The 14,420-nt window shown below is 37.2% G+C and overlaps 1 protein-coding gene across 2 annotated transcripts in view; it reads right to left on the minus strand.

The window, feature by feature from the left end:
- LOC122090182 (histidine kinase 5-like) overlaps positions 1-9,674 on the minus strand; it is a 44,017-nt gene extending 34,343 nt beyond the window's left edge. The window contains exons 1-4 of one of the 2 annotated variants that reach the window (XM_042660030.1): positions 8,992-9,674; positions 6,425-7,398; positions 1,271-1,327; positions 320-547 (exon numbers count right to left, since the gene is read on the minus strand). In XM_042660030.1, the coding sequence (XP_042515964.1) occupies positions 320-547; positions 1,271-1,327; positions 6,425-7,162 (1,023 nt within the window). In that variant the 5' untranslated portion in view covers positions 7,163-7,398; positions 8,992-9,674. Of the gene's footprint in view, positions 1-319; positions 548-1,270; positions 1,328-6,424; positions 7,399-8,889 lie in introns of both variants that reach the window. The other variant, XM_042660031.1, reaches the window with a different exon arrangement.
- Positions 9,675-14,420: the final 4,746 nt, after the last annotated feature.

The following is a 14,420-nucleotide window of genomic DNA, read 5'->3' on the forward strand; positions in this document are numbered from 1 at the left end:
GGGGGGGTGGGGGTGGTAAGAAATCCATAACTATTTGTATATTAGTACTTTATTTCAACTCTTTGGTTCCTCTCCCATCCTTATTTCATATATACTTCTGAATTTTTTTCTCAAAATACGCCCTAAGGACAAAAAATCTCTACCAATGTAACTTCATTTTAATGTGGTCCATATTATCCCGTAGGAGTTGAAAAAAATAATATATCTGAACAACAAAGAATAGCGATTTCAAGAATAAACAACTACTCCAGCAGAATGTCATAGAGAGCTAGATAAACAAGAGATTGCAAAGAAATCCTAATACTAGAGTAAAAGTTACCTGGTCAGTGATATCCATTCCCATATAATTCACACCAATTGTTTCTCCTGCCTTGCTAAATACAGGCTCCACATACATCAAAAATGTCTTTGTACCAAATAATTCTGTGTCAAATGTATATTCCCGCTTTAAAGGTATTCCACGTTCCAGGACCTCTCTCTTGAAGTCCTGAGCTTCCTTTACACCAGCACCAGAAAATATCTCCATATCCGTTTTCCCAATGATGTCCTGAACAAGATGCACAAATTTGAGGGGAGATGTCCGTAGTGTATGCAAACAATGTTCAAAGTTAAATCCTTATAGAGGAAAATTTTATGGGAGGATGGACACAACACAGCCCGAGCTGCGTCCTGTCCAAAAACAGAGGTCAAAATTTGTGATGGGTTAAGGATCAGTAGAGCCCTAAATTTCAGGGACAGGTAGGCCCCAACCTCCCCTAGTTTATGTATAAATTTGGGCCCAAACAGAAGGCTACATTCTGAAATAAGGAAAACTGGTAAGAACCATATTGTTTTGCATGACATTGGGCCGTCCATAAACAAAGGAAAATCTGTCAAAGATAGTGGACCATATCTTTTAAGTAGAGGCCTAAATTTGCCATCTGACCAACTGAAAGTGTCCTCTTCCCATTCCATAGTTCACATGGCACCTAGGTGAGACCAAGGCAATCGAGGGGGGCAAAGTTACGGTGACACCACCAAGGCACATAGGCACTGCCTAGGCGACCAATGCGCCAGTCCAGACAAAGCTTCCAGGACGCCTAGGCAATGCCTAGGCACTTCCTTTGCATGTTTTTCACCAAATTTTATTCCTTTCACAAAAAAATATGATTTTCATATTCCATATTGTGCCTGCTTAACAAAAGACATAACATGCAAAAGAAATTGAAATTTCAAATCAGATATATTTCAGATTGAGTGAACTTAATGAAATAAGCTAATAACAAATTACCTCCTCATGTAAACTTGGAAAATGGTTATAAATGAACCGATACCGCATGTCTTTGTCCTGAGCATAACAATGGCAAAGTTATTACCTGATGTTACCACAAAATATTTTCAACAAACAATAAACAAAGGGAGAAAAGAAGCACTCCCATGTCAGATATATCAGTATAACAAAAAACAATGGAACTTCTACTATGGGTTATAAAAGTGAAACTTTGATGCTTAATGCTTATACTTAATATATTGACTATGAAAGGATGTACAAACATCAAGGCATACCAGACGAAAAGAGAGTACAATTGCAAATTTGATTTGAATCTCCACCTTCAGCATTTCCATTGTTGGGGATATGCCCACATTCCTATGTTGGTAATTTGGTTTTGATGATAACAAATAATGAAGGTATTTAACATCTTGCCTTCAAGTATTGTCTTGTAGAGACTTCAAGTCAAAGAGTCAAATCGGTGAATGGTATGAAGATTGAAGCCATCAAATGAGGAGACTTAAAAGTCATCAAATGATGAAGAATGAAGTCAAGAAGTAAATAAGTTATGAAGTATTGATGTGATGAAGTGTAAGGTCAAAGCTCAAGAAAGAATGGGAGTATGAAGCCACCTAAGCATAAAGAAAGGGAGATTCAAAAAATTTGTTGAAGACTTGTAATTAGGCACTTAGGATAGCACACTGACATGTACTTCATATTTGTGTCTTGCAAGGAATGGCACCCTAAAGTTTCTACTAACCTAGATGAACCCTAGGAGATTCCCAATGACCATCCCAATAGACCCAAATAAGGATGGGAATAAGTTGGTTGTGACTAGTCACGACAGTTGTTTGGTTTCAGCAAAGTTAATGTTTGACGGCATTTTTGTCTGAGTTCTCCTGTAAAGTTGTAGAGCTTTGAGTAATGAATCCAATGCACCTTGAATCATCTCAATCTGAGTCCAGATGAGAACTTTATGCATGCTTCCATACAGTTGGTCCGTTCTGGAAAATGCAACTGGCTCGCCAGATGGTCTCCGGAAGCCCCGTTGTTCATCCAGATTTGCATTTCCTGCAATCCGGCTCACCATATGGGATCTGGACGCCAACTGGCTTGCCGGTTTAGGATCCAGAGAATCCCTTCCAACAGCTATTCTCAATGGCTATATTTGACTAAATGGCAAGCCGGATCGCGAAGCGGCGATCTGGTTCTGAAAAATCTATCCATTAGAGCTTGACTTAAACAAGCCCACACTCCTCATCTTTAAACATAGATCATTTTGGGCTTCTAATTATCAAATCAAGTGAGGAAAGAGAGATCAAGAGCATCCAACTCATTTCAAGTCAAGTGATCTCAAGCATTGAACTCCATCTTCTCATCAACTCTTCATCGACAAGAGAAGTGATCAAGGAGTTTATCAAGGTCATCATTCATATCATATTGCACTCACTCAAGGTGTTAGGTAACATCTTCCCAACTCGTTTATTTATAATTGTTTTGCATTGCTCTAGATAGAACATTATAGTGCGCATTAGCCTAGACCGTACTTAGGCTATTGCAAAGCACCTCTCATCCTCAAGAGATTGTAAGGACCTTCTCCTTCTTGAAAGAAATTGTAACTTGTAAGAGCCCTCTCATCCTTGAAAGAGATTAAGGACTCTCTCATCCTTTAAAGAGATTTTGTAAAGGATCCTCCTATTCTTGAAAAGAATTTGTAAAGGTGAATCTCTCCACTTATTATATTGAAAGGGAAACACTAGTGGAACCCTCAAGGTGATCTCAAGTGGAGTGGACTAGACTCAAGGAGTTGAAACTATAAATCTTTTGCCTCAATATTGTGTATGATAGTGATTGTGACACATCATTGTAGAAATTCACATAGATTGTTATTTTAAATCGTAAAAGAGGCAAAGTCCACCAGTGATAACCTATTCACCCCCCCCCCCAGGCTAAGTTATAGACATCAGCAGAGAAGACAAATCCAACAAAATAGATTAGCACATGAGTAGAAAAAGGAGAAGTGCATGTTCAAACTTCTCTTAAACCAGACTAAAGCATTATTACAAAAATTTTACACTCAAGAAATTCCAAGGAAAACATTATGGACATAATCTTTTAGGAAAAGAAGAAAAGGAAGCGGAAGGATATTGCACACTAACATATAATAGTTTTTCATTCATAAGGTGACAGCTTTACCCTCACTATACTCTTCTAACTTAACTCTGAATGTACATAATATTTTATAGTTTTGCTACTACTCTTTACTGATAGCCTGATACAACAATCAATCAGTAATCATTGATAATACCAACAAGGGGTGTAGCAAAATAGAAAAAATCCCTACACCATATCAGTTATCACCATATAGTACAAGTGCAATCCATGCAATAATAATCCCAAAAGCAATTTCCCAAGCAATATGCATTCAATTATCACCTAAAAATTCCAATGGTTACTAGTGTAACAAACAAATGTCAAGGAGAAAAAGAGGGGGGAGTGAAACACAAGAAACTAACATAAACTAGTCCATTGCGATCTAAAAAGTTCATTAAATACTGTCCACATAGCTATGTTTAATAATACAGCTGAGATATTTTTCCCCAATGTATAAGGGAAATATTAATCAAATACTGCATTTACTATTTACATAGCCATGTTTAATACTATAGCTGAGATATTTATCTCTTCTCCCGAATGGATAAGGTAAATATTCATCAACTAAAATAAGATGAGAAGCAATACATTGAGCAAAATAATATTGCAAAGTACTGCATTTTTCCTTTTTATCTGATTTCCTTTTCCTATTTCCTCAGGCCATGCACAAAATGGCTTAATGATGTATGTTGAAGCATCAAGAAGAAAAGAACCAAAATATCGTTCACAGAACCAAAACACTGTTTACGTGACCAGCAGTATTGCTCACGTGGTACATGTGAACAGTGTCATGGGCCCCATATGGACTGCTGGAGTGGTGGTTTCCTTGATGGATTCTTCTAGAAGATCTTATTTGGTCTAAAGTTTTATTTTAGGGACAATCCTCTACCTTTCTAGTTTGCTTGTTTCTACTTTATTTAGTTTCCATTCTTGTTTAATAGCCAGATTTTTTTTTATCTTCTTTGTTAGTATTTTCTAGTTTGAGGTAAAGACTAGAATGCTTTTCTTTCTGAAAAAGTCCCACTATTGACTCATAAGGGACTTCCTATTTTACTTTATTTCCTTCTTGTAATTGCAACTATATCTATATATGTATTGGACCATTGAGCGTCCTCCCAACGATTAATGAAAAGAAAAAGAGTTATTTACAACTATGTTGCTATGAGAGACAGTTGCTCTGTGAGGAAGTGCGATGAGATGCCATTGGTGAGAGGCCGTTGGTGAAAAACCCTTCCCTATTCCCTTGTTCTTCCTATCCTTTTCTTTTCTTTTGTCCTAAGTTGCTACTCTGTCCCAATGTTCTGTGTTAGTTCACTGCGATCATGATTTTCTGTAGGAGTATTAGTGTTCTCTCGCAGCCTAGCTCTCCCTACATTATTTGGTATCACAGCCTACCATGGCCAACAATGAATGGCTTATCTCTGACCTGGCCAACAACCCACAGGCTTAAGAGTATCTTTATACGAAGCTGAAGTAATTATTAGACCGCATGACCACTCTTGAGCAAAATTTTGAGACCAAATTTGGTCCCCTCTACCCTCCACCTCTAAGGGATGCTACCATGGCAGCCATGAAGTTTTCAGGATGGAAGAGCAACAAGTATACGGCCCTACCGAAGAGGTCTATGTCAAAGACATCAAAGTGGACACAACTGAAACGGTGATAGATGATGTAGCGGTCGAGACCACTCCACAAGAAATCATCAATAAGCATGTTGCTGTCCTTGAAGAAATGAAGTACGTATCTGAAGCCTTTGATGAGCAAGCTCCCAAAGTTGAGGACACTATGGATATGACAATCACAGTTGATATCGATTCAAAGGTTGAGCACATAGAGTTCATCATGCCACCAAAGTTCTTTGAAGAGAAAGCTCACCAACTCAAAGATTACGTTCTAAACATCTGTGAGTTACCAGAATACTTTTTCGGTTTGAAACTGGATATGCACCAAGCCAATTTTCCCTAAACTATATTAAAACTCAAGGTTAATTTATTTTTACGATGAGGCTCGATTTGATTTAGGTTGAAGCATAAAAAAGAAAAGAACCAAACATTGTTCATGTTACCGTTCACAGAACACTATTCATAGAACAGTACCACTGTTCATGTGAACAGTGTCATGGGCCCCAAATCAACTGCTGGAGTGGTGGTTTCCTTGATGGATTCTTCTAGAAGATCTTATTTGGTCTTAAGTTTCTATTTTGGGGACAATCCTCCTATATTCTAGTTTGTTAGTTTCTACTTTATTTAGTTTCCATTCTTGTCATAGCTAGATTTTATTTTGTCATCTTTTGTTTATACTAGCTATTTTAAGGTAAAGACTATGATGCCAAGTTGTTATTCAGTATTCTTCCTTTATAAGTCCTAATATTGACTTGTAAGGGACTTTCTAATTTACTTTATTTCCTTTCTTGTAATAGTAACTATCTCTATATATGCACTGGAACATTGAGAATCCTCCCAACGATTAATGAAAAGAAAAAAGAGTTGTTTACAACTATGTTTCTGTGAGAGACAGCTGCTCTATGAGTGTATGGTGAGATGCCATTGGTGAGAGGCCACAATACAGTGAGAGGCCATGGCTGAGAGACCCTTCCCTATCCCCTTCTTCTTCCTATCCTTTTCTTTTCTTTTATGCCTAAGTTGCTATTCTGTCCCAATGTTCTGTGTTAGTTCAATGCAATCTTGATTTTCTGTAGGGGTGTTAATGTTGTTCTCATGCAGCCTAACTCTCCCTACATTATTCAATCTACAGGAGAAGTGAAAGAGTGGAGAACAATACAATGCCTGGTTTATGATAGAAATGTGTCATCAATAGGAAGAGTCTTTTCACACAAATTCCAATTTCCTCTTGAGATTTTAAAACACTTGTCTTAAATGAACAGAAAATGCCAGAACAAGGTAAAGAAGAGGAAATTCAGAATAAGACAATAAGTTACCAATCTGTAGTCTCAATAACGCAAGAAAATATAGACCTACAACCAATCCACCAAGAAAAAAATAGTATGAGAATCTAATTTACCTGATGCCCAATGACAACTGGTGCAGTCTGGAGAATAAAATGTAAGAAATTATCAGCTCTTTTCAAAATTTGAGACAATTCTTCCACAGGTGAGGATTGCCTTTCAAGACTTCTTATGTTCTCCTGCAACTTCTCCATGAGTGTCTGCTCCCTCTGGATACTTGCCTCCAGCAGTTTCTCTAGTTGCAAGGCCCGTTGCTTCCAGTAGTTACAAGTGTCATACTTAGCATCTATTTCAAGGCTTTTATTATGAACAACAACATCCTTTTTCATTCTAGGCAAATCTTCCCATATATCATAAACTTCATCCATAATGGAAATTGAACGCTTATCACCAGCGAACTTCTCTTCCCCATCTCGAAGCTCCTCAAGAATTTCCAATTCCTTGAGCTCCACTTCCTGCCTCTGTTTGCTTAGGTTGTCCAGCTCTTCATTGAGAAGACGGACAGCATTAGCTTGCTTATACTCCCAGTGCTTTACCAGTAATGACAACTGAGTGGAGCCTTTCTCACTATAATTGGTTAACTCCAGGAGACGCTTGAAATCAACTATAGATGGCTCCTCTTTTAAGTTAACCTCCTCCAACAGATCTCCTCCAGGCTTTTCCATATTGAACTGCTTTCCAACTTTACTTCCAAGATCTTCAGGCCACATTGAAGAAAGGACTTCTACTTCCTTGTCCATGTCCATGTCCAAGTCCATGTCATCAGGATAATCAATCCCCATCTTGCATTCCATGAAATAACTCAAATATTACATCCAATGCTTGAATCTACAATGTAAATTTGAGCTCCATAAGCTACAGAACACATGAGTGCCGCATTTCCATCTATGGTCGGTTCAGTTTCTCTCTTTCCTAACATGTCAGTTCCACCAGAGTCGTCGATACGAAGATCCTTACAGAAGTAAGAAAGATGAGACTGTTTTCTGGTGCCCTTTTCACTGCTTGAACTCTAATAGCAGGATAGAAAAATCTGTATAAAACATACAAATAATAATCAAGAAAGAAGAAAAAATAATATTTTTTTCCTGTGGGGGGTGGGGGGGAAAGCATACCAATACCATCAAGAGTATGTAGTTAACAATAATTACAAATAAGAAAGAAAGAGAGGAAAAGGAAATCACCATGCCACACAAGAATTTAATTACAAAAGCAAGTGCTGCTACAAATAGGAGCAAACGGCTTTGCAAGCAAATTTGAGGTCACAAGAGAATGATAGCCAAGATACCAAATGGTACCACATAACTCTTCTCACGTCAAGAAAATGATCACATGGAGATGACTTCCACCAGTAGCACTTAGATTGCTAAAAAGCAACCTTTCTTAGAATCTCTAATACCAAAAATCCATCTTAATTTCTGCCTCCCTTCTACATACCCCACCACAACCATTGTTTACTCACTCCCCCAGAGGAAGTAAGACAGTCAGTGAACCAGCAGATTATCTTCTAAAACCAAACCTCCTCATAAAAGATAGAATAGAGATGTTGGAAAGCCATTCTTTGTGGCAGAATTGTAAGTTCAATCCCAGCTTACCCACTTGCTCCAGAAAAAGGAGGGGGGAAAAGAGGAAGAGGATGGATAAGTGGAGGTAGCAACAATTGATTTCTGATATTTGATGTGATTGCATGCTACAGGCTGAGGGATAGGCAAAGGGCTCTTTCCGCCTGCGCAGTGGTGCGGGTTCAAGTCCCGGGAACCAGCCTCTCCGTAAAGGGGGTAAGGCTGTCTACCTATATACCCTCCCAAAACCCTCCTTAAGTGCGGGAAGCCATTGTGCACTGGGTAACGGACTTTTTTTTTTTTTTTTTGCATGCTACAGGCTGCTTTGAGTGTTCTTCCAGTAAGATTGGAAATTTGTAGTTTTACCCCACCCAAGTCAGAAAGATGACATTATCAGAATAATATTATTAGTAAAATATACCAACTGTCAAGAAAATTAAGGATGGAATTAATAACTACAGTAAGATCTTGGCACTCCCAAATGCTCCTTCAATTCTAAAGTCCTTAGTGGTTACCCCCAACCAAAAAATGAAACAAAATTATGTGCATAGAGCATTACAAATCCAAATTTAAACCATAAGTTACTGTTTGTCTTCTGATATTTAATCACAGAAGCACAGTTGGGTTACTCATAAAAGGAAAAAAAATTAAAAAGTCGAAGAAGGAAGCAGCAGTCATTCCAATTGTACCAAGACCAGCATCCACTTAATGAAATCTTCTTATCTAATTAATTCAAATTTCTAGTTCTAAATTCCAACAGAAAGTAAAACATTACAATAATCAGAGGATCAACAAAAGTCTAAGAAAAAAATCAAAAGTGAATCCGAACGAAACCAAGATCAATTGGCACAAGTAGGGCGAAAAAAGCAACCAAAAATGATAATTCTTCCTTCAACCAAATCATCGAAGCATATGCAAAATCCGTAAGAAACCAAAATACGAGGAAGAATTAAAATTCGTACCTCTTCAACCAAACATTGCTAAAATTGGATCAAATCCATCATCTAATAAAATTCCACAAATAAAAGGAGGAAAATGAAGTATCCAGAAACCAAGAAACTGACGTCCAGATCCAAAACAGTCAACGAAACCAGAAAGCTGACTGCTTTGCTCTCAGCCAAATATGTCTCAGATACATTCAGGTTCAGATACTCTCTCTCTCTCTCTCTCTCTCTCTCTCTCTCTCTCTCTCTCTCTCTCTCTCTCTCTCTCTCTCTCAATGCTGCAACTGAAATCTCTGGGATTAATCAATCAAAGCCAACCAAAGAAGCCTTCATGGCAAGAGAAACGAAGAGAAAAGATGATACACAGTAAAGGGGGAAAAAAAAGTATATGAGAAAGAGAGAGAGAGAGAGAGAGAGAGAGGAAGCATGTGAAGCAAAAAGGGAATAACAAATGTGAGGGAAACCAGACCCCAAGAAGAGAAGAACCCATGTGCGCTTGAGGTCAAAAAAATCTATATATTTCAGAAATGCTGTTTTGAAGAGTTATTTAATGGCGATTTCTGAGTTCTCTCTCTTACTAACTCATCGAACCCCATTTGCTTCTCTGCTTCTCGTTGTTCGAGTCTTTGCTTCTTGTTTTGATGGAGCCAATCAATCTTTCTCCACGAGAGACGACCTCTGACTATGTGCTCGTGAATCGTGAACACTGAACACAGAGTAGAGAGAGAAAGAGAAGAAGAAGAAGAAGAGAGAGAGCGCGCGCGCGAGAGAGAGGTATTGGTTTTTGAGTTTGTGAAATTAAAATAAAACTGCTACGCGCCTTACTATTGGTGACGTGTACGGCTCCAGCGCTCAATAACGTGCTAGTAAGAACAGTTACCTCTTTCATATATATCTTATATAAGACACAACTCAGTGGTCAGTACTCAGAAAGCTATAGAGAAGTAGACATACAACAACTGCTCTTTGTCTTTGGTGTCCGCGGTCCACTCTTATTAGAATTGAAGCAAATCAAGCACCAAAGGATGTGAATTTGTAATCGAAACTGTTTACCGAAATTCAACTGATCCATTTACACTAAAATCGTAAAATCGTTTAGTAAATAATGCAGTTATGGTTTCAAGTTTTAAGCCGATTAACTAAATGGATTGGGTCAGTTTTAACCACAGAACCCATTGATTTCAAACCGAATTAAAATCGTTTAAACCATTTAAACCGATCCGATTAATCAGTTTAACAATTAAATAAAGAAGAGACAGTAATCCGTATAACAATTAACAATTAAATTTAGTGCCCATCCTGCTTTGGTATGATTTATTGCAATTCAATTCAAGTTTAGGCTTTAGATCATGAACTTGTAATCCATATATGTTACTATGTTATTATGTTATCATAGATGGGGTGTTTTGGCTGAACAACCTATCATTTTAATATTTTATGCTGTAGAATGCTGGATTTGGATGTTGTATGATATTAGTTCTAAATGTTTGAGAATGGTCATGCAAAGAAATAGCTCTAGATTATCAAATTAAGACATACCATCATTAATATAGAATCTCTTATTTGTGATTGCCAATTATTTTTTGATAAGCTTATGATCTTCAATTTAGAGATGGTTGCAAGTTATAACAAACCGATTGTGAACCGTTTTACAAATCGTATGGAATAAACCGAAATCGAAACCATTTAAAACTGTGAAACTGACACCATTTAGAAACCATGGAAACCGAAACCATTTACTAAACGGTCACGATTTCAGAAAGTGGAACCGTTTAGTAAATGGTGCGGTTATAGTTTTAGTCAAATAAATGTGAACCGAACCGATCCGTACCGTTTAAACTGAAACTGAACCGATTAACACCCTTAAAATGAATTGGTCTCTAAGAAGTCTCTGTTTGAGTTGAGTTCTTAAATTTTAATTGATTGATTACTTTAATATTTTGGTTAGATTAATTAAAATATAACGACGTGCAGATAAGGGGAAATTGGTTTAAGAACTCTAATTAATATATAGACTATAAGACACTATTTTAATGGGGTTTTTATATGTTTAACTGATTGATCCTAGTCAACAGGCACCCAAAAAAGCCCTAGTTAGCAAATTTAACATTGCATAGTCAGAAGTATAAGAAAGGGGAGGAGGTAAGGGTTCTCTCTCTCTCTCTCTCTCTCTCTCTCTCTCTCTCTCTCTCTCTCTCTTTGTGTGTGTGTGTGCACACCCTATTCAGTTGGTTTTTAACTTTTAATTTAATTGATTAAATAAGGTTATGGTTAGCTTAACCCTATTTAAGAAATTTACAATATGAATGGATGTGAATCAAATATGTAGAAACAAAAAATCTAAAAATGATCAAAAAGGAATGGAAATTGCAAACAACAATCAAACAATAAAATGATTTATGTGGTTCAATAGATTGCCTATGTATTTGGTTTTAGGTCAGGCAAATCCACGGCAGAAACAATTTACTTACTGAGGAGGCTAATGAAAATATATAGAGCCTACAGAAAGGGATCTTCATATAGACCTAGAAAAATCCTATGACAAAGTTTCTAGAGTTTTGATCTAGCATGTATTAGTGAAGAGTGGGAGTCGAGTAAATATTTGGATATAATTAAAGATATGTATGAGGATGTGGTGAGTAGTGTAAGAACTAAGGGAGTTTAAGGCTACCATTGGACTACATCAGAGATCAGCATTAAGCCCTAATTTATTTGCACCTGAAAGTCTACTTGTTTGAAAGGAATGAAAGCCTGATTCCACCAATAGTATAGTAAGAATTAGGTATTTTATCTAGGAAATCTAAATAAGTCATATATCAAACACTACTCACTTAACTCAGTTAATAGCAAAGTTCTATTGGGGGGAGCTAAAGAAAGAGATCAAATGGAAGGCCTGCTACCATAATACTCATTTACTTATCATGGACGATTTAACTATTAGCATTCAGTACGAGGTTCCATGGTGTATACTCTTCATCGATTATATGGAGATCAACCATGGACACAAGATGTATTGAGATAAGTACATCGAAGATGAAGTATATAATGTGTAATTTTAATTACACTATGATGAATAACAATATGGGAAAAGCTGAAGAGAGAGATACCACAAAGTGACTAGTTTAGGTATCTAGGGTCAATCATAAATACAGAAGGTGACATATAGGATGATGTTTTACAGAGAATTCAAGTATGATGGATGAAGTGGAGAGGTGAACCAGAGTATTGTGTGATTGATGTATTCCATTAAAGCTTAAAGGAAAATTCAATATAATGTGTGGCTATGATGTATAAGACAGGATATTGGACACTTAAGAAGTGTCATATAGATAAGCTATGTGTAACAAAGATAAAAATATTAAGATGAATATGTAGCAAAACTAGGACGGAAAAAGTAAAAATGAACATATTAGAGTTGCCCTAATCAATGATAGGCTTTAAGGAAGTCGTATGTGGTGGTATGGCCATGTTCAACGGAGGTCTGGGGATGCCCTAGTAAGGAAAAGTGACCTTATTTATATTAAATGAGCTAAAAGTAGCTATGGACAGACCTAAAATGACTATAGGAGAAGTAGTAAGGAATGACATGCATAATATAGTGTCCCAAGTATGACCTCATATAAGCCGATAGGGAGGGCAAGGATCTATGTAGCTACCCCATTTATTTTATTTATTATTATTTTTTTTTTACTTGCTGGTATTGTGCTTATTATTATTATTATTATTATTATTATTATTATTATTATTATTATTATTATTATTATTATTATTATTATTATTATTATTATTATTTCCTTTTTTTTTTTGCATGCATCCATGTAGCTAACCCCATTAAGTAGGGATAAGGCTGAGTTAGTTATTTGTTGTTATTGTTGATAAGATTGCCTATAACCCTAAAAAAATCCTTTAAGAGTTGCTGCCCCCAAACCCCCACTATGGACCTGCCTGCTCGTCGAGGCCTCAATAACAAAGATAACACACAAAGTGAGTCGATTCCCCTGAGCCGTGGGCCCTATGGCCTCATAACATCCCTTTGGAATTAACTCATAAATCCATGTGATGCAATACTAGACATTGTGTTACACTCATACCCTAGTCAAGTCTGATTTAAACTCCTATTAATAGGTGATGACCGGAGAGTGGCAGTATCGGTGACCTATGGATAGCTATGGTCTACTATTTAGAGAGACGAGATGACCTCTCGTACTAGTGCAAATAGTGTTGAAACAACTGGAAGGGTTTTAGACCTCCCTTGGTAGTAAGTAACCTAACCTTATTGCTTTAGCCTACTTAGGCATAATGGATGTACCCCATTTATATGTAAAAACCCTATGGGAATCTCCTTCCTAAATGGGTAAAGGCATTGAAGAAATCCAATCAAAACAAGTACAACATCTATTGGTGGATGGTGATTTACTGGTTAGACCTACAGATGGATCTGTACTGACCAAATTGAGTTATTAGTTGTGGACCTGACATATCATGGTCAAACTTTCTGATATGTTTCTCTATGTATGGAACACCACTCCTAGCATCCAATTTATAACTTATGGAGTCAAATGGTGGGTCCACGTGGTCCAACAAGGAAATTAATAAGTTTGGGACTTTTTTCTAGACAAGGAAAATATGCCTTAGTTATCTTAGCCTAAGTGAATGAGATTCTAAGGCTCATTATTCTTAAACATAAAACATGGAGGGAGAGAAAGAAGGGAAAGAGAGGAGAACAAGAAAGGAAACCAAGGCCAAGCTTATTCGTATTTGCTCAACCAAGGTAGGTGGCTCTTCTCACCTCTCCCTCTCCATTTTCATCTTTTGATAGACTTAGGAATTTCGGTTTTTGGTTAGTTTTGGGGCTAAAACTTAGTACCAGAGCTTAAGGTTGGAATGGACACAACCTCTTTGTATTTGTAGAACCCCAATGCACACCCAACCAATCAAGGATCGTGCTCAACCAAATTAGGATAAGTGATTTTGGTAGAAACCCCACATTTTAGAGTTTCAAATGGGGATTCAACGGGATCTCCCAATTCCACCATTAAAAAGAGGTCCGTTAGGCTTGAATGGAAGGTGGAATAACCCTCTACAGTTACAAAAAAAATGGCCTTAGGTGGGTAGGTGGTTGGGTTTTTTAGCCAAAAAGCAGTTTTCAGACTACCACTAGTCGATCCTCGATGAGACCTATCGGTGGACATTCAACGGACTTCTGAAGCCATTAGTCCATCTACCAATGGGACCTGATCCACCGGTGGGTCTTGCTAAACTGTCCCCATAGTTCAGTTTGAGGAATCTTATAGAGAATATTTTTGGGTGTTCTTAACACTTTATTAGCACTTAATTTACACCATATTGTTAGGTAAGAACCAAGCTTTCGATGAGGCTTTTTCAGGGTACTTTTTGGGTGTTGATTTCCTAGGTAATTCTCACCAAGTCATCAGAAGAAGTGAGTGGTGGTTTGAATTCTTTTAAGGAGTGTTTTAGATTATAGGTTTGCTTTCCTGCCATATCATACATGTGTAATTGATTATCTATGTATGCTTTTATTATTGTTA

The sequence above is a fragment of the Macadamia integrifolia genome, chromosome 9 (genome assembly GCF_013358625.1).
Source record: "Macadamia integrifolia cultivar HAES 741 chromosome 9, SCU_Mint_v3, whole genome shotgun sequence".
In the NCBI taxonomy this organism is placed as follows: domain Eukaryota; kingdom Viridiplantae; phylum Streptophyta; class Magnoliopsida; order Proteales; family Proteaceae; genus Macadamia; species Macadamia integrifolia.